This window comes from Carcharodon carcharias, chromosome 15 (genome assembly GCF_017639515.1).
Source record: "Carcharodon carcharias isolate sCarCar2 chromosome 15, sCarCar2.pri, whole genome shotgun sequence".
NCBI classification, from domain to species: domain Eukaryota; kingdom Metazoa; phylum Chordata; class Chondrichthyes; order Lamniformes; family Lamnidae; genus Carcharodon; species Carcharodon carcharias.
In genome coordinates, this window is record NC_054481.1 from 27,362,634 (window position 1) to 27,386,863 (window position 24,230).

Here is a 24,230-nt window from a genome sequence, read left to right on the forward strand (position 1 = left end):
AGTGAGTCATGGGCATTTTATGTCGATCTAAGAAGGCAGTTGGGGCCTTTGTTTAATGATTCATTTGAAAGGTGGCACCTTTGACATTGTAGCTCTCCTTCAGTACTGCACTGGAAGTGTCAGCTGAGATTTATGCACTCAAGTCTCTAGAATGAGCGTTTTGATGGATCAGTAAAGGATGGACCCTTTAGGGCTCCACTAATATGGGATAGTCAAATCAAACTAAAATGATGACAAAATCAAGATCCACCAAAACAGAAGGACACCTTCCCAACTAGGTCAGGATTTATTTGTTGATAGTTTGTATCCTACAATGCCCACTGGCCACAGAAGGTATCTAGTGTGTACCATTGGATGCTGCAATATCCTTCTCCAGAGCCACCTGGACACAGACTTAACCATGGAAGAGAGGCAGGTAAGTAGCAGTTTCACGGCCTGGATCTACAAAACCAACTCCTGTCTCTGGAGTGGGACTTGAACCTACAGCCTTGAAGGCAAGAGTGCTACTCACTGAGCCACAGCTGATTTCCAAACACTGGTTTAACTATCCTTGAATCCCATGTAGTCAGTCCATGATTGGCACTCCATCTTAAACATTCACTCCCTCCAGCAGTGGCTTACTGTGGCTAGGTGTGCACCATATACAAGATGCACTGCAACAACTCGCCAAAGATCCTTTGACAGTACCTTCCAAAGCTGCAACCTCTACCACTTAGACATGGGCAGCAGATGCATGGGAACACCACCACCCCATAATTCCCCTGCAAGTCACACACCATTCTGACTTGGAACTATATCCCCATTCCTTTGCTGTTGTATCAAACTCTTGGAACTCTCTTCTTAATAGCACAACAGATGTGCCTACATCACATGGACCGCAGCGGTTCAAGAAGTTGGCTCATCACCACCTTCTCAAGGGCAATAGGGGCGGAGGACAAATGTTAGCTTTGTCTGAATGGAAAAGTCAGGATAAAACGTTCGTTAGCATCACCACATCTTAGTCCCCGAATATAGATTCCAGTACGACTAAATAATCGGAGTAATCAAACAGTAGCAGGTTACTCCAGGGTCTGCTGAGATGGTGGCGGGAAGGAGGTTGATAAACCTCTCTGATGATAACCTCGCTGTTGCCTCTGCCTGGTCCGCCCATGCTCTTTATTGAAGTTTAACCCGACCCACAACATACAAAAAAGGGGTCCCTACCAATCACGTGACTTTACAGGCGTGGTGATTGGCTGTCATTTGAATTATTACACTGAAAGTGACCAGAGTGGGCGGGGACTCCGGCAGCAAGGCGGAATCCCCAGTTTGCAGTCTAGTAGGAGCTGGCCAGAGACGCTGAGTGCCACGTTGCGTCCATTTAGCAGAGACAAGGAATTAATGCAACAGCATCCAAACAAGAGTAGGCGAGCGTCAGCAGTCGGAGCTGGGGCAAGCCTTATTAACCTTTCTCTAAGCCGGCACCTCAAAGAAAATAAAGCAAAATGTTAACCGACAGTATAATTGAAGAGTTTGAACTCCGGGAGGAGGAACCGTGGTACCAGCAGCAGCAGAATATGGAGCACGGTGAGTTTAAAGTTTAAAGGCGCTTCTGTAGGTTGGAGCTGGTTGACAGGAGCTAGGAGAAAGGGCTACACGCTGTCAGCTCTAACCCACTAGCTTTCTTATTCAAAAATACTGCGGATGGTGAGAATCTGAAGTAAAAACAGGAAATGCTGGAGACACAGGCAGTATCTGAGAGAGAGAGAGACAGAGAAAGAGAAACAGTTAACGTGACCTTTACTTAGCATTGGTCTCTTAAGAATCGTATTCAATCTGTCTGGCCTGAACGGGGATGAACGGAAATCGCGCCGTTCCCACCCAGCCGAACCGGCTTTTGTAAAACAGATAAATATAGGGTCTGTGTTTCTTTAATGCAAAGGCAAAGTTATTTGTCCCCAGCCTGTAATGATCATCGATCAAAGGTTTCATTTTTTTTCTGAACAGCCGAGTTTAATCCAATCGATGTAGGAAGCACAGGAGGAGGCCATTCGGCCCATAGCGCTGTAGTTGCTCTTTCTGAGCTATCCGATTAGTCCCACTTCCTCTACTCCATCCCCATAGCCCCGATTGCAAGTCTTTTCTTCGGAAATAAGTTTTGTTTTTATGTCGCCGGCACAAACGCGACATTTCAGGTGAATTTCCTTTCAAAACATCATCTTTAAACTCCAGCTGACCCGGGAGGGGAGGTGGTCAGCGGGTCTGACCCCAACAATCCAGACCTGAGTAATTGTTGGGGGTGGGGGGAGGTGGTGGGAGACTGGGAATGCTCCCCGCGGAATGCCCTGTGCTCATCTCTCGGTGAGTCCCCTTGCTGCCCCCAGTCTCTGCTTCGCCCCTCTGGCTCTGTGGGGTGAAATTCTCTCGCTCGGCGCGCGTTTTCTCTGCACTGGAGAGAAAGGTCTCCATGGAAACGCTGTCCTGGTGACAGGCTGAACTGCTATAGTTGGTTCTCTAATCGAAAACAACCCCCTCTCTCTCGTTGCTGCTTTATCTGAATCCCACCCCATAGCTGTTGACTAAAAGTTGGTGTCCGCTTTGAACAATGGTTTAGCTTTGAACGGGAACGGCAGTTTTGGCTCCATTGATATGACTCAAGGGGTTGAGGCTGGTGGAGTGGGGGGTGGGTGCTGCAGGCGAATGATGAAGCTTCACTACTCACTGTAAAGAGGGAAGTCGCCCCTTCGTGCCCCTGCTGACTCTGAAAGAGCAATGAGAGCAGGTGAGTGGAACTTTCTCCACAGCCTTTCAAATGTCTCCTATTCAAGAATTTTAGATTCCTTTCGAGAGTTGGATCTGCTCCCACTACCATTTCAGGAAGCGTATTCCAGATCACAATAACTCGGAGATGGGGAAAACTGCGTTTGAATACTTTTGCTAATTATCTCAACTCTGTGTCCTCTGGTTACCGAGCCCCCTGGCACTGGAAATCGCCCCTTATTTACTCTATCAAACCCCTTATCTGGAAACCCCTCTATTAAGCTCCTCTTCACCGTGTGCAACCTAACAATTACAGCTGCTTTTGCGAGCAGGTTTGTCATTACTCGAGTAATTCGCCGTCTGTCTGAAATGTTTTGGTAATGCAATAAGCAGCTGTACAAATCGGGAATCATTGGACTATTTCGAAAGGACCGGATTAGATGCTTGCTAAGGTGTGCTCATACATCAATTTAAATGTGTTTACCCGGTCAGATTGTGTAATATCTGCCTGCCCTCGGGAGCAATATTTTATTAACAATGTAACAGGTCTGGGGCAGATGTGCATGTGTCCACTGTTAATGAACTACTGCTCAGACCCATGACCTTCATTTCAGCTGATTCTCTCTCTTTTTCCCTCTGAAGATTGACTTGCTAGCTTCAGACCCATAGCTCAACAAACCCTGCTCACGTGGTTTGCCTTTCAAATGTGAACCTGGGCAATGGCGATTCGGCCTGCTGGTCCACCTGCTGTTCATCTGAAGCTGGTATAGTCCACATATGCACGGACTGTGGGGCTGGGGGTGGCCAGCGATCAGGAGAGGGACGCAGGCTGACTTTTGCCTAACTTGCCCTGGAACATATGCACTTAAAGAAATGGTCTCTCAAAAATCCATTAAACTGGGAAGATTAGGGCTGCTTTCGAATCCAGTTAGGATTGAGCGTTAAGATCTGCTGAATTATGCGTTTAAAAAAATATTTAAAACAGGGATGTTGAGTGAGCTGTGTTATCAACATGGATTCCCAGTTTCTTTGTTGCTTCCTCCTATTGAATCAGATTAACTCAGGGAGACTCCAGGGGCTCAAGAAGTAATCGAGTACTCCTCACTGCCAATGTCTAGGCAACGAGGCAAAGCAATTAAAAACAGCTAGTGAAAAGCTGAGTAACATAATAGACCAGAGTAGAAGAATATAAAATCTATTGGGATTATACACGGTACAAAGCCTCAGCACACATGTGCATCTCCTTGTGAACAGTGTCTGCAATAACACTCAGTTTTTTTTTCGAGGTTCAAAGCTGATTTTTGGGTTGGGTGTCTGGGCGAGTCAGAGTTTGTAGGATTAACCTTCCCCCGATTATAGTCTCTCTTGTATGTTAAACATACAATCGCTAAAATTCCAGTGAGGAGCAATTTTGAAAGACTAGGAGCTGTAACCTCTGCATTTGACCTAATTGGTTTGGTCAGTAATTAAAAACAGAAAAGGTTTGAAATATTGCACTCAATAGGCCAGGCAGCATCTGTGGCAAGAGAAACAAGAGTTAAAGTTCACATTTAACTGTTTTTGCCTCTCCACAGGTGCTGCTTGACCTGCTGAGTGTTTCCAACATTTTCTGTTTTTATTTTGGGTTTCCAGTATTTTGCTTTTATTTCACTTTCACTATTAATAACCAGTGACCTTCAGTGTTGCAGTTATTGGATTCTCTGTCCCATGCTGTTGAAATCAATGTCTTTTTACATATCCTGACAGCTTCTGTAAGATACGTCACATTTTTGCAATTTTAATATCATTGGTGAAAGGAAAAGATTTGCATTTATCTGGCACCTTTCATGATCTAGGGGTGCCTTTTACAGCAAATGAAGTAGTTTTGAAGTTGGAATATAGGGAAATTAGGCAACCAATTTAATACAGCAAGTAACAATGTGATGTAGGATTAGATCATCTAGCTTTTCTTTTAGTGATGATAGTTCCCAACTTCTCTGCTCTTGGAATAGTTGCATCCAATCTTGCCTCATGGAAAAGACAGTGCAGCATTCCCTCAGTATTGCACTGATTGTGTTCAAGTCACTGGAGTGGGCCTTGAACACACAACCTTCTGACTCCAGCAACTGTGCTACCCACTGAGCCATGGCTGACACCTTTGATATTTTGCAAGGGTAGGTATTCTTCTCATTGGCCTCTTATAGACTGTGCAAGGCCAGTTATTGCCTTTCTGAAGATGATGAGGGGTGTGTGTGCGTGCGTGCGTGTGTGTGTGTGTACACTGGGGACATCTGCATCCAGCCATTACTATGAAAATAAAACCCTGAAGTTGTGTAATAAACTGTTGGGGATTGAGGGAGGAAATATATATTAAATAAATGATTTAGATGAGAGAATGAAATGTAATATTTCCAAATTTGCACATGACACAAAGCTGGGTGGGAGGGTGAGCTGTGAGGAGGATGCAGAGATGCTTCAGTGTGATTTGGACAAGCTGAGTGAGTGAGCAAATGCATGGCAGATGCTGTATAGTGTGGATAAATGTGAGGTTATTCATTTTGGTAACAAAAACAGGAAGACAGATTATTATCTGACTGGCTATAAATTGAGAGTGGGGAATGTGCAGTGAGACCTGGGTGTCCTTGTGCACCAGTCGCTGAAGGTAAGCATGCAGGTGCAGCAGGCGGTAAAGAAGGCAAATGGTATGTTGGCCTTCATAGCGAGACAATTCGAGTACAGGAGCAGGGATGTCTTGCTGCAATTGTACAGGGCCTTACTGAGACCACATCTGGAATATTGTGAGAGTTTTGTTCTCCTTATCTGAGAAAGGATGTACTTGCTATAGAGGGAGTGCATGAAGGTTTACTTGACTGATTCCTGGGATGGCGGGACTGACATATGAGGAGAGATTGAGTCGATTAGGATTATATTTGCTGGAGTTCAGAAGAATGAGAGGGGGATCTCATAGAAACCTATAACAGGACTAGACAGGGTAGATGCAGAAAGGATGTTCCTGATGACGGGGGAGTCCAGAAACAGGGATCACAGTCTGAGGATATGGGGTAGACCATTTAGGACTGAGATGAGGAGAAATTTCTTCATCCAGAGAGTGATGAGCCTGTGGAATTCGTTACCACAGAAAGTAGTTGAAACCAAAACATTGTATGCTTTCAAGAAGGAGTTAGATATAGCTCTTGGGGCAAAAGGGATCAAAGGGTATGGGGAGAAAGCGGGAGCAGGCTATTGAGTTGGGTGATCATAATGAATGGCGGAGCAGGCTTGAAGGGCCAAATGGCCTACTCCTGCTCCTAGTTTCTATGAAAAGAGTGAGTTGAGTAAATGTTCATGGTCGATGAGTTGTGAAGGGCTGAAATGGCCTTACTCCCCTGGATCTATTAACTTCTGAAGATTGAACTGCTTTTTGTTCATTTTTAGACCTACACCTGGCAGCTGAATTAGGGAAAACTTTGTTGGATCGCAATACAGAGTTGGAGGAAGCCCTTCAGCAGATGTACGGTACCAACCAGGAACAGCTCCAAGAGATTGAGGTGAGAGGTGGACTCTGCGTTTTTATCTCAATGAAAATCAGTGTTGGAAGGAGTGGGTGCTGTGATCAGCACAGATCAGACTTCTGCTATCAAACCAGCTTTATAATCTCTCTTGTGTGAGCATTTAACATAGGACATGAGATCCTTTGATGTTTGCGCTTCTACTGTTTTATGTTCTTATCAAACAAACTTTTGCTGTTCAGAACATTCAGAACCAAGTCTTATCAAGTGCTTCAATAATCTCTGCTTTTATTGCCAACTGTCTCATCTGAAGGTGTGACTTTTTAAAAATTTATTCATGGGATGTGGGTGTCACTGGCAAAGCCAACATTTATTGTCCTTTCCTACTACATTGGCTGCCTGTCCACCTTGAGGAAGACACCACAGCTGCATGCCATCCTATGTGTATTCACACTCCGGCATGTATCACTGGGTAATTATCAGGTAACTAATATCAACCTCATTGCTCCACTCCTTTAACCAGATGTACTCAGATGTAACTTACCACTAGCTGGCTGAGTCTAGTACAGACCAGGAAATTCAAGAACTGAAGGAGGCCATTCAGCCCCTCTAGCCTGTTCTGTCCGCCATTCAATTAAATCATGGCTGATTTGTATCTTGTCCGATGTGGTGTCGTATCTCTTAATACCCTTGTTTAGAAAAAATCTATCAAAGGTGTGACCTTGTTTCTGTGCCTCCATCATGTAATTCTTTAATGGAGATTTACCAGTCCCAACAGCAGTGGCTGTAATGGTGGGGTGGGGAGACAATGTGTAGGGAGTTGAAAAATTGATTTCCTGCCAAGGTGAAATGACGGTGGGAGCGTGTACTCCTGCTTATTGTAAGGGGTCACCATTCCTGCCAGAGGCCGGTGTGAAGCTGTTCTGCATCCTGTTAATGGATGCAGATGAAGCCCCGATTGGAATTATCTTCCCCTGTCCAATTATCCGCGCCACCACTGGGATATCACGTCGGTGGAACACATCTGAACCAACGTGGCGTGGACATGTTGGGGCTCACCTAGAAGATGGCCTGGAGCAGCTTGTGGAGTGGAAGAACGGGCATGGGGGGGTGGTGTGCAGGACTGAATGGATATGGGGGGGGTTGGGGTTAGAAGGGAAAAGGTTTGAGGGAGGGGTCCATGGTATCAACTGATGAATCCTGGTGGGGGGGCATACTGAGGGAATTGCTGATAGGAGGGTGTGGGTCACGAGAAGAGGTTGAAAGGTGTTGGATTCAGCCTGAAAAGTCACAGGGACCATGGCTGCTTGCAACTATCTAGAGCCTTGAGTTGGAGATCTCGAGATGCTGCATGGGAGTTGGGTCATCGAGGATGGGCGGAATGGCAGGTCAGCTCAACGGGACAACTGAAAGGGATCCTGGGAATGTAGTACTGACGATTCTAAGACATTTCAGCAGATTAGCATGTGAAGGGTAAAGGCTCAGTGTGTGCGGGAGGCTTCTTGCACAAGGCTTGCAAGGGCCCTAGCAAAGATCCTTGCCTCCCCGCATACACGTGATTTCGAGGACATAGACCCAGCCTGGGTGTTCACCCTGAAGATGGGGGTGGAGGGGGTGTGCAGGCTTAACCACTATGAATCGCAATTAAACTACAACCGACTTTATTAAAGTGCAAGTGTAGCCTATTTGCAAAAGTATAAGAACATTAACAATTATAGTGCACCCGTGCAACCACATATGAAATCAAAACTTCTTAATCTTGCGTTCCCAGGCACCACTTCTTCTCGGTGCCCCCCTGACACCCACAGCAGGGGTGCAGGCAGCCTGCTGATCAGTTTGCCCTGTTGTCTTGGATGACCTCAGTGGATGTTCTCTGGAGACCCGAGGCCTGGAGGGCCCCGGCTCACATTGGCTGTAGGGCAGCTGCTCCCTCTGCAGTCACAGAGGATGAAGCTGTGAAGTGGTCACAGGTAAGGGGGATCCCAAAGAAGTCACCCTCGGAGTCTTGAGTGGAGGTCTCAGGGGTGTCCAAGAGCCACTTCTCCTCCCTTTGGGTGTCTGAGGGTCCCCCTGCCTGACTCTTTGAGGAGAAGGGGCACCTGGAGGGAGATTAAGGTGCTCTGTTCCAGCCCCACCCCTTACTGAATCACATAGCCACAGCAAGATCTCACCTATGGCTACAGCGATGCAGTGCAAGTCTGCGCGTACGTCCGACAGAAACTTGGCGTTCTGCTGGATGAGGTTCTCCCAAAGGCTCATCATCCAAATTGGGTGTTGCAAATGCTCTTCCCCAGCAGTCCTCCCACTGTCTGTGAGCTTGGCTGACCCTGTCTCCTGCTATGTCATGTGTCTGCAGCAACCACCAGAATGTGAGACTTGCCTGAACTAGATCTTGTACCCACCGAGATGCGTGTCTCTGCGCTGATGGAAAGTGTAGGTGACTGCTATGACGCCTCTACAGGTGGATTTTCTTCCTCTTCCCCAATGTCCTCAATCCTCTATACGCTGGCAGTGCTGCTGGACAGGGCTACTTCTGGCCTTCCCCTGTTCCTGCTGGCACTTGAGAGGATAGAGTGACAGCATGAGCTGCCTCCAATGAGGAAGAACACATGACCCTTCAGTTTCTACGTAACTACATTTAGCATCGTCTCTGCGAGTGTTGCTGTGCTGTAACCTTTCCTGAGCAAAGAGAGGCGTGTCTGGAAGCTATTGGGTTTGAGGTATCTTTCTCATGCTCCCACTCTTACAAATAACCCACGGGATTGTGTGCCATGCGAGTGATGCTCTGCAGGTTGTCCACAAGGGTTCTGGGGCAGCACCCTCCAGAGCAGTGAGCCCATGCAGATAGAAGGATAAGGCTCACAGAGGCATGTAATTTAGTGATGCTTGCTGGTGCCCTCAACACCTAACCCCCTTCCTCCCCCCAACCCCCTTCACCTCCAAGACAGCATCTGAGCTCTTTGTGTGGAAGGGTCAGGGACCCACCGTGGCCTCTCCACCTGCAGACTAGATGGACTGCAGTGGGGCTATGAGGCATCACCATATCATGTTGAGTAGCTCTTTTATGGATGGGCTGCATGGATGGTGCCCTCACTGCTGAGGCCCATGTCCCCTGTACCATTAGGGAGGTGAGTGTGAGCAGCTGAGGGTTCGCTAATTCTGGCAGCGCAGATGAGGTCATTCTTCTGTTTTGGGCACTGCAGGGCAGTCCTTCAGCGGAGGCCATGGGCACTGACCACCCTGCCGATTTCCTCTCATGCTGGGTTGGTCACATGGCTTGGCCTCTTCTTTCCATCCTCGGGGTACAGGACGCCCCTCTTAGCCTCCACTGCATTGATCAGCACATCAAGGGAAGTGTCGCTGAATCTGGAGGCCGGAGCTCCTTGGGATCACCAGGCCATCCTCCTTCCACGGTGGGTTTGCATCAAAGAAGTTGATGCCTGGGTGTGTTTTAAATATGGTGCCTGGATATGACGGCGGGGCACAAGTCACCCAGCCTGCCCTGCCCTGCCGTGCAATACGTTGGGAAATCCCCGACTGTATAATTAATGAGTCCAGTATCGCGTGATCTGGCGCGAATTCCCACTGGGCTCCGCGGCGGGAAACAATCCCAATTGAACTTGGGCCCGACAGGAAAATCCCAGCCTTTGAGTGGAGCTGTGGGCAGCCCATTGAAATTGATCGGGATTATTTCCTTCCAAACAGCTTTGGCTTGCTTTCCTATACAGGAGGAAAGTGGAATGGGAGCCTTTTGGTCTCTGTTCTCCTGCAGGCTCATTTATTTCTTACTGAATGGATTCCCGCTGTTTGGAAGCATTGTGATGTTCCGGCAGCTCTTATCGGTGTCTGAATGAACCCAACATTATTAATGCTGAAATTTTTTGTTGTTGTCAAGCTAACCTCTGTTGTTTTTGCTGTTCCCTGATTAGACACAGGGATTATTGAATGCTGAGAGGCTACATAGGATCTGTGGTACTTAACAGCATGATTTAAAAAAATTATCTCCCCACCCCACCCCCCCTTCCTCCCTGTTTCTGACCAATAACGTGGTGTTTACTAGAACTGTCTTTCCCTTGTCCACTCTTTTCTTCCCTCACTCTCTCTTTGAGTGTTCATTTTCACCAGTTTCCTGGGTTAGCATTGGTATTGTGCAGCCTGCAGATTCACACGAGGCCTTGGTTGGGTTCAGTGATTGGGATTTAATATTGTTGTCTTGTAAAATGCAGGGGACTAAAATGAACCTTTACACAGAGCCCAACAATGTGGTACCTAAGCCTATTTCTGCTGAATTCTAAAAGATATTTTTCTTTCTGTACTGAAATTGAGCATTTATTGTGGTCTCTGAACTTTGCAGCAAAACCAGTCAAGCAAGACAATTGGTACAAATGGAATGAAAGAACTTGCATTTATATAGTGCCTTGCACAGCTGCAGGATGTCTCAAAGTGCTTCACAGTCAATGAAGTACTTCTGAAGTGTAGTCATTGTTCTAATGTAAAAAACAATTTGTGCACAGCAAAGCTCTCAAACAGCAATGTGATCACTAACGGATAACGGATATTTTGTTTTTAGTGACGTTTGTTGAGGGATAAATATTGGCTAGCACTCATCTTTGAATAGTGCTGTGGGTCCTTTTATGTCCACTGTGAGGGCAAACTGTTTACTGTCCCATCCAAAATATAGCACCTTTAAGAGTGTAGCACTCCCTCAGTACCGCACTGGAGCGTCAGCCTTAAGCAGAGTGGGACTTGAACTCATGACCTTCTGTTTCAGAGACTACAGTGTTACCCACTGAGCCACAGTCAGCATTAAATCTAATTTCTGCATTGCTCTGCCCTTATTTTATTTCTGTAATCTTTAATTACAGAGATTTGAGAGAATTTAAGCAGAAGTTCTTAGCTGGCTTTTATTTTTGCACCATCCAGAATCAATCACTGCCCCTCCCTATGCCTTTTTTTTAAAAAAAGAACTCAATTATTGCAATCCTACCCTGAATGCACTCACCAGCTCCTCAGGGCTTTAGAAAGTTTCACACCTCATTGGAACCTAGCAGATACCTGCTCCATTTCACACACACCTAACCATGAGTCCAGGAGTCAATGTTGTGTGTGTAAATTTAATCTCACTGACTAAACAGGAGCCACACATACTCTGATGGAGTTGCTTTAATCATTTGCTTCTTTATTAATAGACTAGTCACCTGACACTGTAAATGGGTCAAATGGCAGTGATTTGATTCACTCCTGTGCTGGATGTGTTCTTTCAGAAAGTATAGATCCTTAGGATTTCTGGCTAAGTGTCAAACTTGCCAGTGTTTAGCTCAGTATTGTATGACTGTGAGCATGAGTCTGCTGGTTAGGAGTTTATAATCACCACCCAGACACTGTGAAGGTTAAGGTTTAACAGAGTAAATTGAGTGCTACGATGTGTCCAATGCCTGAAACTTGAGTCCCACAATTTGCAGGAGTTTTTAGATGCTCTGAAATTCATGCAACAAATTTAAACTGGTTAATTTATCTTTACTCTGACTCCCGATGGATTTTTGCAAAAACAGCACACGATGACAATTGGGGAGAAAAAAATGTTGAGATGAGAATGAGTTGCTTGTGGGATGACGTTGAGAATCATTTTGCTCAGAGGAGCTGATGGTTAAATGTCTTCATGTTGCATTAAGACAACTTTTTTTGATCTTCTGCCCCTGGGTGTGCTTGCTGCAATGTTTTGGTTGCAATTTGGTTGAAAACTCTGGCATTGATTGAACTTGTCTTTTCAAGGTTTGGCAATTTGGAGATGTCCATTTATGTTAATTTTTCTTGAGTTTCTTTTTATATATTGCATCCAAGATATTATGATACCTTCAAGCTCATGGGTTATTAAATTTTTTGCCTCGCATTGAGTGGATTTCTCCCAGATCTGTAGTCAGATTCTCTTGCACTCAGAGCATTGTGATGACCTCTATACTCACTCTCTTTCACTGCATTTTTAAAGACTTCTTGAACTCAGCTAATAGCGAGCGCTCAATTAGTGACTGGAGCAGGAATCGATTGATAACTGACATAATGGAGTTGTTCTCTTTCAGCAGAGTTATTGAAATCAGGAATCTACACATTTAGAGAGAACCTGCATTTCTATAGCACCTTTTATGACATCGGAACACATCAAAGCTCTGTACTGCGAATGAAGTAATTCCTTTTTGGAAGTATTATTATGTAGAAAATGCAGCAGCTAATATGTGCATAACAAGATCCCACAAATAGTAATGATCTAAACGACCTGATCATGTTTTTAATCATTCTTGGGATGTGAATGCTACTGGAAGGGCCAGCATTTATTGCCATCCTTAATTGTCTTTGAGAAAGTGCTGATGTGCCATCTTGAACCACTGCAGTGGTACGCACATAGTGCTTATTTTCTGTCACTGAGTACACCATTTCAGAGGGCAGTCAAGTGTCTGGAGTCACATTTAGCCAGCACAGGTAAGGTCACATTAATTCCTCCCCAGGTGGGTTTTTGCGACAACCTGGTGGTTTCATGGTCTCATTAATAATTAAATTTAAATTCCCTTGGCTGCTGTTCTGGGATTTGAACTCATATCCCTGAATCATTAGTCCAGACCTCTGGGTTACTAGTTCAGTAACATTACCACTAAGCTACCATTCCTGATCTGTTTTTATTGATGTGATTGAAGGATAAATATTGGCCAGGACAGTGGGGAGAAATTACATGGCTGTGGGGAGTGGGCAGAGGTAAAAATGTTCCAATGCTGATGATTCACCCACTGAACATGATGCAATAACCTAGTACTGTTATAGGATGATGTGTTGTTGGAATGTGTTCAGGCAGTGTGTGGTGTAGTGAGGAATGCCAGAAACAATCCCAACCACTGCTTCCTGTTTGGAATTTGGCTGGGTGTTGCTTGGATTGCTGTGTCTGATTCCACATGATGATGTAATGTGCAGCTGTTCTGCTCCAGGGGGGAAGCTGGATGTTTAAAAGTTCAATCCTGCAATATCAACATCAAAACTGACAGCCCCCAAAATACAACTTTCTCTTCCATTAGTTAAAAGGTTATGGTTGAATCAGTTGGATGATTAGCAGCTGCCCATACACAGTGGCAAGGGGGAGGAGGGATAGAATTTAAAATATTTTGATAACATCCCACTGAAGAATAAGATGTAAATTTGGATTCCTTCATCCGACCCTGTGTATAACTGCACATCCCATGCATTGCTTCCCAAATTTAAAATCCTCACCCCTGTTTTCAAGTCTACCTATGGCCTCGTCACTCCCTATCCCTGTAATCTCCTTCAGCCCACAACCCTCTGAGATCTCTGCGCCCATCTAATTCTAATGGGTTTTGTGAAAGGGAAATCGTGTTTAACCAACTTATTGGAGTTCTTTGAGGAAGTAACATGTGCTGTGGATAAAGGGAAACCTGTGGATGTACTGTACTTAGATTTCCAGAAAGCATTTGATATAGTGCCACATCAAAGGTTATGGTGGAAAATAAATGCTCATGGTATAGGGGTAACATGTTGGAGTGGATAGAAGATAGGCTGACTAACGGGAAGCAGAGTGTAGGCATAAACGGGTCCTTTTGGACCTGGGATCTTCCTGGCCTCTGCTTTAGCCATCAAAGGAGTTTGTGTCTTGTAATCTAGGGAGGGAGCAATTGTCAGTTGAGATCCTACTGTGGCAAGTTATAAAATCTGCATCTGATAAAGCTAGCTTCATTTAAATGACCCATGAATGCTGAGCTTTTAAGTGAAACCAGGAAATGGTGGAGTTTGCATAGCAGGTCAGTTGGTATCAATAAACAGAAGATGGGGTCTGCAATTCGGGGTGAATTTACTTCAGGTTTCTGCCATTTTCAACTTTTCCTTTTTAATATTTGGCTGAATTCAGTCCAGTATTATAGGAGTTAAATTAAGGGGATTTGAACCGATAATGTTGTATTGTAGCATGGGATGGGGTGGGGGTGGGTGGGTAGGTGATGGTTGGGAATGGTCTGTTTGTCTTGTAGCAGAAAATAACAGATAAGAGCAATCTGAGCAAATCTCTTCTGAAAGAAAAGAGTTTACAGCATAACTGCCGGAACTTCTCACTATCACAGCTTTTCGCTATGATACCATTCACTCCCAAGGATTGGGTATTAGCTGGACTTCATTTTTTGACCTTGAGTTGTTCAGGTTTTGGTACTTGTTTCTCTCTTTTTCTCCCTTCCTATTCATTTGACCTGATGAAGATTGTTGGGAGAATCTACCCACCAATGTTGCAACAATTACAAGGGAACAATTCTTCACCAGGGTAAATGATTCCTGAAGATGAGAACAAAGGAGCAGAAGTAGGTCTTTTTTTTTATTAACTCATGGGCTGTGGGTGTTGCTGTCTAGGCTAGCATTTATTGCCCATGCTTAATTGCCCTTGAGAAGGTGATGGTGAGCTGCACCCTTGAACTGCTGCAGTCCATGTGGTGTAGGTGCACCCACAATGCTGTTAGGGAGGGAACTCCAGGATTATGACCCAGCGATAGTGAAGGAACGGCGATATATTTTCAAGTCAAGATGGTGAGTGGCTTGGAGGGGAACTTCCAGGTGGTGGTGTTCCCATCTATCTGCTGCCCTTGTCCTTCTAGATGGTACTGGTTGTGGGTTTGGAAGATACTGTCTGAAGAGCCTTGGTGAGTTTCTGCAGTGCATCTTGTAGATGGTACACACTGCTGCTACTGTGTGCTGGGGGTGGAGGGAGTGAATACTTGTGGATGGGATGCCAGTCAAGTGGGCTGCTTTGTCCTGAATGGTGCTCAGCTTCTTGAATGTTTTTTGGAGCTGCATTCGCCCAGGCAATTGGAGAATATTCCCTCACACTTCTGACTTGTGCCTTGTAGATGGTCAACAGGCTTTGGGGAGTAAAGAGGTGAGTTACTCATCACAGGATTCCTAGCCCCTGACCTGTTCTTGTAACCACAGTATTTATATGACTAGTCCAGTTCAGTTTCTGTCAATGGTAACTCCCAGGATGATGGTGATGGTGGATTCAGTGATGGTAATGTCATTGAATGCCAAGGGCGAGCCCACTCCACCATTCAGTTAGATCATAGCTGATCATCTACCTCAACAACACCTCTCCGTGCTATCATGTGTCCTTTGATGTCATTAGTCTCCAGAGATTTATCAATTTCTGTCTTGAACATGCTCAATGACTGTGCTTCCACAGCCCTCCGGGGTTCACCACCCTTTGAGTGAAGAAATTCCTCCTCTTCTCAGTCTTAACTGGCCTAACCCTTATTCTGATACTGTTTCCTGGTTCTAGATTCACCATCAGGGGAAACACCCTATCTATATCTACCCTGTCATACCCTGTAAGAATTTTCTAAGATTCAATGAGTCGCTTCTCATTCCTTGAAACACTAGAGAAAACAGGCCCAGTTTCCTCAATCACTCCTCAATGGGCAATCCTGACATCCTAGGGTTTAGTCTGATGAGCCTCTGTCGCACTCCGTTTATGGCAAGTATATCCTTCCTTGCCTAAGGAGACCCAAACTATACTTAATACTCCAGGTGTGGTCTCACCAAGGATCTATACAATTGCAGCAAGGCATCTTTACTTCTGTATTCAAATCCCCTTGTGATGAGGCCAACATATCGTTTGCCTTCCTATTGATTGTTGCACCTACATGCTAACTTTTAGTGACTCATTAATATGGGCAGCCAGGTCCCTTTGGACGTCGGCACTCCCTAGCCTCTTATTATTTAAGAAATATTCTGCTTTGTCTTTTTTCTACCGAAGTGGATAACTTCACAATTCCTCACATTATATTCCATCTGCCATGTTCTTGCCCCTTCATTTAGCCTGTCCAAGTCTGCTTAAAGTCTCTTGCATCTTCCTCACAACTCACATTCCCACCTAGATTTGTCATCAGCAAACTTGGAAATATTACATTTGGTCCCCCACATCAAGATGTCAAGGAATCAGTGCGGAGGGAATTAAGGAGAAAGACCCCAAAATGGATAATATTTTCAATCTAAAAGAAACATTGAGGGCTGGATCTAATTTAATTCTTAGCCCAGTCCTTTGTTAATCATGAATGGATTACAATCCGTGCAGTAAGGAATGTTTCCAGTCCCTTTCCTGAAGACTTTTTTTCAAAGGATCCACAAGGGTGACCATTCTGTGAAATTGGGCAATTTAAATCTTCATCCGCCAAGGGCCACCAAGTCAATTGAAGAATGGGTATTGTGGCTTAATTATTCATCTGCCTCCCATTTCTTTCATTCCAAGGGTGAGGAGGATAATTGTTAGCTGTGGCTCAGTTCGTAGCACTCTTACCTCTTGGTCACAAGGTTCTGGGGTCAAGTCCTGCCTCCAGGACTTGAGCACAAAACTCAAGGCTAACATTTGAGTGCAGTACAGAAGGAATGCTGCAAAGTCGGAGGTGCCACCTTTCGGATGAGGTGTCTGCACCAACCGCCCCCCCGCCCCCCCACCCCCTCCATCTCAGGTAAAAGTTCCCATGGCCCTATTTTGAAGAAAAGAGCAGTTCTCCCCAGTGTTGAGTAATAACTTATTATTTAATCAACATCACAAAAAAAAATCTGGTTCATTATCACATTGCTGTTTGCAGGAACTTGCAACCATGTTTCTGTTTCTAAGTTACGAGACTGACTGCATTCCAAAAATATTTCATTGGCTGTAAAGTGCTTTGAGATTGTATAAATGCAAGTCCTTATTTTTTCTGCATTGACTTGGCTTTGTTAACTCTTGGAAACCTGAATCTTCCTAGTGAAGGCAGGAGAGGGAAAGATGATTAATCCTTGCATGTGACACAGTTGCTTGTTTTTGAAAGTTCTCCTGTGGCACTGATGCATTAATCCCTCATGTCCTGCTGACTAAATGCAGCTTCTCTTAATGAGTGGAGTAACTGGATGTGCAGAGTGTGAATCTTGGTGTGACACTTGACTGCTGTCTGACTGAGTTCTGTTTGTCTTCCAGTATCTCTCAAAACAGATAGAGCTCCTCCGTCAAATGAACGAACAACATGCTAAGGTTTACGAGCAGCTCGATGTGACTGCTCGAGAGTTGGAGGTGACCAATCAAAAACTTGTTACGGAAAGCAAGACATCGCAGAGTAAGATAATAAGGTAATAAAATATTTCGGCAGCTAGAATAGCTTAACATTAAAAATCTTGTGTAAGGCACTTTTACTGGTCAGATATTTTGTTAACTTTCTTGCGATTGAAAGTTACCATAGCAACATTTCCCATTCAATTTTGATTTGTCACCAGTCACCAATGGAATTGCATGCACCAGGTGACTTTGTGGAGGATATTCCTGAAGCAGCACCATAGAAAAAAAATGTTCATCAACTGATGTTCATGATTTTGCATTAACCTGACAGTCTCACCTATGTAAACTAGTAGATTACTTGCAATCACGGGATTAATGAATATGTGAATTAAGGTCAGATAGTATGAGGGTTCCTCAAGGTACCTGAAATCACAAATTACTTCCTAAATGGTCTTTATTGAATGTCATGGTTGTTGTGGTCCCACACATAGTGTTTCCTCTGGCAGGTGTCTGTATGTGTCCAAATGTTGAGTTAACTCAAGTTTAATGGGTTTAGTATGGTTTTAGTAATCATTTGACCAGTGTTGGGAAATATTGTTGTCTTTCCAATTCTCTCCTCTGCTTGCCCTGAGACCAATTGTAATCCCTACTGGTTTTACTGCCCTTCAACTCTGGTTTAACTATCAGCAGCATAGGCTTTCCTTCTAATGACAGTCCACAGTCCAACCCATTCAACTTGTTGCCTCACCACCTTTAGGTGAGTTAGTTCAATGATTTAAGCAATATGTGCACAAGTAAAGTTGCTGTTTCTTTATTCAAAGTTTAATCCTCCAACTATTGTTCTCAGCAGTAAAGTTGTTCAATTCTAAATTAAAGATGTTATTGCAGTCAGTAAATGTGCATTAGCCTCAGATTAATATCAGGCAATCCAGAACTAGTCAGTACATGTTGAGTGTGGAATGAGTTCCACACAGTTTTTCAGATTTGTTTGCTGAGATTTGTGCATGTCTCTCTAAACATACTGCTTAATTTGCATCAACTTGGATTTCAAATGTCACTAATTTCTAAATGTGTGAAACTTTACAACAGCCAGCCAATGTTTAATAATGAGGAACATAGAGGAACTATCAGCATCTGAGAAAAGATGAGGCAGATTGACATCATGGATGTTAGAGCTTTGTTAGAGAAGGCATTCCAGAGCCTGGGTGACACTGCCAAGGTGAAGGAATTCGGGAATTATGTGAGCCCAGATAGGACAGTCTTTACGACTTTGATCACCTACCATAAACTCTCCAACTTGACAATAGCATCCTCTAAGTCTCTGAAACATCTTGGGATTTTTTGCTAACTAAATAGGTACATTTAGACACCAGTATTTTCCTCTCAAAATCATCATTCAAATCTAATGATAAAGGTGTTCCATTCACAATCCTCTAAACTAAGTACTCCTACGAGCTGCCTGCATGTTCTGACAATCAACTTGATCAAACTGAGATTCCTTTTAATTGGATTTGTCTGGTCTTGTTTTGTTAGCTTGGCAGAGACGATTGAGGGTCTACAATCTCACGTAGATGAGCTCCAGAGACAATTGGAGGAGCTGAAGGATGGCTCACGAAAGGAGGGAACTGAGCAAAAGAGGGCAATGCATAGCCTTCCATGCCTGAAAGAGCTGTACGATCTTCGGAAGTAAGTTGCACTGTTGATTCTGTCAATATTTTATTTAATCTGAAAACCTTTCTTTTTTTTTTGATCATTGCATGTTTGTGCTTCTCAAGTGCACAATGCACATTGATACACTTGAGTATCAGTTGTGCCTCAGTGGGTAACACTCTCAGCTCTGAGTCAGAGGGCTCTGGGTTCAACTCCCACTCCAGAGACTTGTACGTATAATCTAGGCTGACGTTCCCAATGCAGTACTGAGGGAGTGTCGCACTGTCAGAGGTGTGTTTTTCAGATATTGTTAAACTGAGGCCCTGGCTGACCTCCCTGGTGGATGCCAATGACTTCATGGTGACTATTTTGAAGAACAGGGCAGTTCCCCTTGATCTCCTGTGTCAATATTTATCCTTGAACCAATCACTAAAATTTGATTATCTGAAGAATTGGAATAATTTGCAGACATTTTTTAAAATTCCAGGGCTTGGATTTTATCCCTGACAGATGAAAAATTTCCATTGCAAATCCCACAACACGACTGCCAGAGTTGGGAACACCAAACTCCCAGAGGCACCGGGGACTTTGTGTTTGTTCTGACAGAGCAATGCTCTAGTACATGGTGTTTTCTATTTAATATCTTGTGTGAAAGATGAAACTTCTGCCAGTGAAGTGCTACCCAAACCTGGGTTTTGTGCTCAAATCTCTGGGAGAGGCCCTGGAACCCACAGCCTTTTGATTCCGGGCTGAGAATGCTGAGCCACAAATGACATTTCCTTAATCGAGATAACTGTACTGTGTCCATGGGGGCTACTCTTAAAGGTCATTACATGTTAGGTGTTGAGAGGCTGTTTCTCTTGGCTGGAGAGTCTGGAACTAGAGGTCATGATCTCAGGATAAAGGGTCAACCATCTGGGACTGAAATTAGGAGAAATTTCTTCATTTAAAGGGTTATGAACCTTTTGGGTTAGAGAATTCCAGAGAGCTGTGGATGTTCAGTCATTGAGATTAGTCAAGACAGAAGGACCATGGATTTTTGGACACTAAGGGAATGAAGGATATTGCATGAAAGTGGAGTTGAGATAGATCAGCCAAGATTGTACTGAATATGGTGGATCAGGCTCAGGGGGCCAAAAGGCCTATTCCACTCCCTTTCCTGATATTCTCACCCTCCGTCATGCAGGGAACTCCAACACAAGCTATTGAAAGTTAAATGATTCTCGGAATATTGGGCTCTGGAGTCATTTTTTATTTATTTTTTGCTTTGTTTAACAGGTATTTTGTGTATGATCACCTGTTTGCTGCAGAGATCACATCTGATGAAGCCCAGGTTAGTCCGTTGGAGGACGAAAATGAGAGGTTGAAGAAGAATATGAGCATGTTGCAGGCTCAGTTGACCCTGGAGAGGCAGAGGAGGGAGAGTGTGGAGCAGGAGTATTCCCTGCTCCTGAAAGAAAACAGTGAGCTGGAGAAAAGCCTCTCCAATTTGGATGACTACAAACAAAGTATCCAAGAGCTGGAGAATAAAGTGGTGGAATTACGTCAGAGAAGTCGAGGAGCCGCTGACTTTGTCAGTGTGGTGGACAATCTTCTCCCCGAATCTTTCCTGTTTTCTGGGAAAGATTCTTTGGACCTTGTGCATTTCTCTGGGATCAAGGTTTGTGTGAATGGAGAGAGTTTGCAGACTGAGCATGGGCCACCGAACCCCAGCGAGGCCCTGCTGAAGAGCAGCTCTGATGAAGATCTGCTAAAGGGCCACGAGCAGACATGCATCCGGAGGGCTGAGGCTGTGCGCCAGCGAGGCATCTCGCTCCTGAATGAGGTGGACGAGCAGTACATCGCCCTGCAGTTGAAATACAATGAGCTGCTGAGCAGGTGCCATCGCCCGGGAGATGCCCTGAGCCACAAAGCCGTGCAGACCTCTCGGCGCCTCTCCCAGGACCAGTCTGGGAAAACACCCCAGAATGACCAGCAAATCTCAGCTAGTGAAGAGCCCCTGAGGAGCGAGTCAGCTGCCTGCACTGCTCAGCTTCCCATTATGGAACTGCCCAGCTCATCCAGTAACACCCAGCCAGAATACAAAATTTTGTTCAAAGAAATTTTCAGTTGTATCCGCAAAACAAAAGAAGAAATCAATGAAAACCGATTGAAATACAAATCCATCTCCTTGCAATATCCAGTTGTAGGTCAGTTACAGCAAGAGGAATAGGGAAATTACAAGTATTGTATCTGTAGTTACAATAAAGCATTAGGAACTGAAAAGCCACAAGAAACCTCATGTAACTTATTTTGCATGAAAAAGTATATTGCTTTACAACTCTGGCGCCCAATTAGAGGGAAGACATAAAGGGATCCAAGAACTTAGAGGATCTATTTGATCGACAAGTATTTGTAAATCAGTTGGCGAGTGTGTATGAGAGTGACTTTCTCATCCAAAGAAAGTCAATTTCTTTTTTATAAACTTATTTCTACCTTTAGATTGTCTGATTATTGTGGATTTTCTAGCTGTAGGAGATCTTGAGATACTGAAATAAATAGTTAATATATATGTTGGGGGGGAGGTGAAGGTATTTTCTGATGTAGCCCGAAGACCTGCGGAGCAGGAAAGACCTTTCTGTCAGTCCCAGGACTTCACTGAGTGGGCTGGTCTCCTTTTATAGTAGGTGTGCTACTTTGGCCGGGATTATTGGTGCCAGGGTTGCAACCTCTGTGCGCTGCACAATGACGTTCATTAGAACTTGTCTGTGTGAAATTAGATGAGGAAAGAATGTGCTGACCCCATGGTCCAATAGCCTGCTACCAGTTGATATCAGGACTTGCACATAAAACATGACTATGGTAAAGTATGCTGGAACTGCTTCCTAGCATAAATTGACCCCCTTTTATTTGGAGGAGGAGAGTAACAGGAAATAAGGGGCTTTTTGGAAACAATGTTTAGTGAGGTTGTCTTCAGAACAGACTGGTGTATAGCTCTTTGCTGTTCAATGAATGAAGATGTATAGGAGCAAAACTGTTTTTTGTCGTTCAGTTATGTATTGCTGGACATTCCGATTGTGCAATACTGTGTACTTCTGAATCTCTCTTCACTCAAATGTGCAATTGTGAAGTGAAGTTGGCACAAGATGAATGCTCTGCTTCCTTGTGTGAAAAGTGCAGGAGGCCACATCTGGAAAAATGCATCAAACTTTATCTGACAGCCAAGCAATGCTGGCAGAGGAGGTGGGGTGGGGGGGGGTGGAGGAGCTTGCATTTTATAAACACCTTTCAGGGTGTCCCAAAGTGCTTTACAGCCAATTGAGTTACTTTTTGAAATGTAGTCTCTATAATGTAGGAAATGTCAATTTAAGACAGTAAGCTCCCACAAACTGCTATGTGATAGAGAGCAGATGATTTTTTTTTTGAGGGATAAATCTTATCCAGGGCACAGGAACCTCTCTACTCTTCAAAATATGAATTCACACAATGTGGATTCTAATAGTATTTTGTTTAAAATTGTGAGCTCAGATACTGAGTAAAAGGGGTAGAAGTTCTTACTTAGACTTAGTATTTCCTGGGTCTAGATATGCATGAGACAGATAAAGCACTCCATTCTCTCCTGGCCATAGCCAGTGTTCTTGTGATGCTCCAGCGTCTGTTGACCAGCTGGGGATCTTTACTGGCAGTCTGGCACCAGTTCACCCACTTCTACATTCTGTAGGAGCCCAGTGCATGACCTGATGGGCAGGCTGTGATGACAGATGTTGGTTGATATGGCCAAGCCATGTTTACAGCTGCTTAAAAATAGTTATAGAATGTGTGAACACACTGGGTAATTGCAATGGAGAAGGGAGTATGTTGGCAGCTGCAGTGTTTGTGTTTGAACTGGCAAACTAGAAAATGCTGCAAACACTCAGCAGGTCAGCATCAGTGGAGAGAGGAGTTGACATTACACTTGACTTTATCAGAACTTGATCACAGGATGGTTAAAGAAGGGGAGGGAGAGAAATGACCAGGCGAGAGGAAATGCATCAATTTGTAAAGTGCTTGTGTGGAAAATAAATCAGGGTGATATTGGTAAGAGACAATACTTAGGAACAGGCAGTATTTGATTTCAGGTTTGTGGTGAGCTGATGTTTGAGCGAAGGAATTAGGTGTGAAATGGGATTTGGGTTTGCTGGAAACTGGCAGAGTGAGAGGGTGGGTGAAGAATAAAATACACAAGTGGAAGAATGGGAAAAGAAATGGTCAGAACTCTCGAGCATTAGCTAGTGGCACCCTCCTGGGAGGTGACTGTGACACCTGAGTAATATGTGAACTTGGTTGATCTACTGACTCAGGGTTCACACATGAAGAGTGAGAGCTGAGGTACTGCAAGTGATCCATCACTCCTATACTGGCAGGAGTCACTGAGGGAAGAAAGGGGAAAAGAAATAGAAGCACATTGGAATTAAATCTCTACTAAATTCAGGTGTTCAGCTTGGCTTAATTACGTTCAACTCTCAATCCTTGCACCAATAAACAGCTCAGTCACTCTACATTGAGACATGTTCTGAAACTAGGATGGATAAAAGTTTGCAATTTGTTTTTATAACAATTGCAGAAGTTTGTGAAAATAACCACATTGTCCATGTCTTTCATTCACTTTAAATAAAGTGTGCTGTAGATTATGAAGCCAGTGGAAACTTAAACTTCTGTGGTGCTACTGAGACGTGTCCATGTGTGTCTCATATATGATTATAGGAGCTGACTGAGCTTTTGTGAATTAATGAACAAGTTGTGTGTCTTTTCTTAATGTCTCAATTCAAAACAGGAGGTCCAAAATGAGTTTATATTTGAATGTTGGTCTGTGTTCTGTATGGCAAAGTAAAATTGTACTGGAATTGCTGATTATATTTAGCATCTAGTCTCACCTGCTCTCACTGTCCCTGAAATAATTCGTCAGTATCTGAAGTTTTATTAAAGAATTGTTTTCAGCTTTTATAGTCTGTTTTATGCCTTAGTCCCATTATATAAACTACAGTCCATCAGGCTCTGATAAATACAAAAGAGTTGGTATAAAGAGCAGGATGTAGGCAAGGAATTCACCATGTATTGTTCCAGAGGGGAAGGGGTTGGGCTGCAATTAATTAAATGCCGCTTCAATGTGATGCTTTCTCATTCCTGCTTTTGCTGCACACACTAGCAGGATAAATAAGTCAACAAAATTCAACTGAATAATCAGTCATTTCTAGTTTATGCTTCCACCTGTCTCATTAAGGGGAATACCCTGGAGAAGGGCAGACAACTGTGGCCCTCAATTTCTAATT

The 24,230-nt window shown here is 44.1% G+C and overlaps 1 protein-coding gene across 2 annotated transcripts; it reads left to right on the top strand.

The window, feature by feature from the left end:
- Positions 1–1,328: 1,328 nt before the first annotated feature.
- On the top strand, positions 1,329–23,860 carry cdr2a (cerebellar degeneration-related protein 2a). Of its 2 annotated transcripts, none has more exons than XM_041205663.1 (5): positions 1,329–1,566; positions 6,154–6,266; positions 17,218–17,366; positions 18,826–18,978; positions 20,221–23,860. In XM_041205663.1, the coding sequence occupies exons 1-5, from the start codon at positions 1,485–1,487 to the stop codon at positions 21,152–21,154; spliced, it is 1,431 nt and encodes a 476-aa protein (XP_041061597.1). In that variant the 5' UTR covers positions 1,329–1,484; the 3' UTR covers positions 21,155–23,860. The 2 variants fall into 2 exon arrangements, with proteins under 2 accessions (XP_041061597.1, XP_041061598.1); XM_041205664.1 differs by lacking the exon at positions 1,329–1,566 and adding an exon at positions 2,673–2,761.
- The last annotated feature ends 370 nt before the right edge of the window (positions 23,861–24,230 follow it).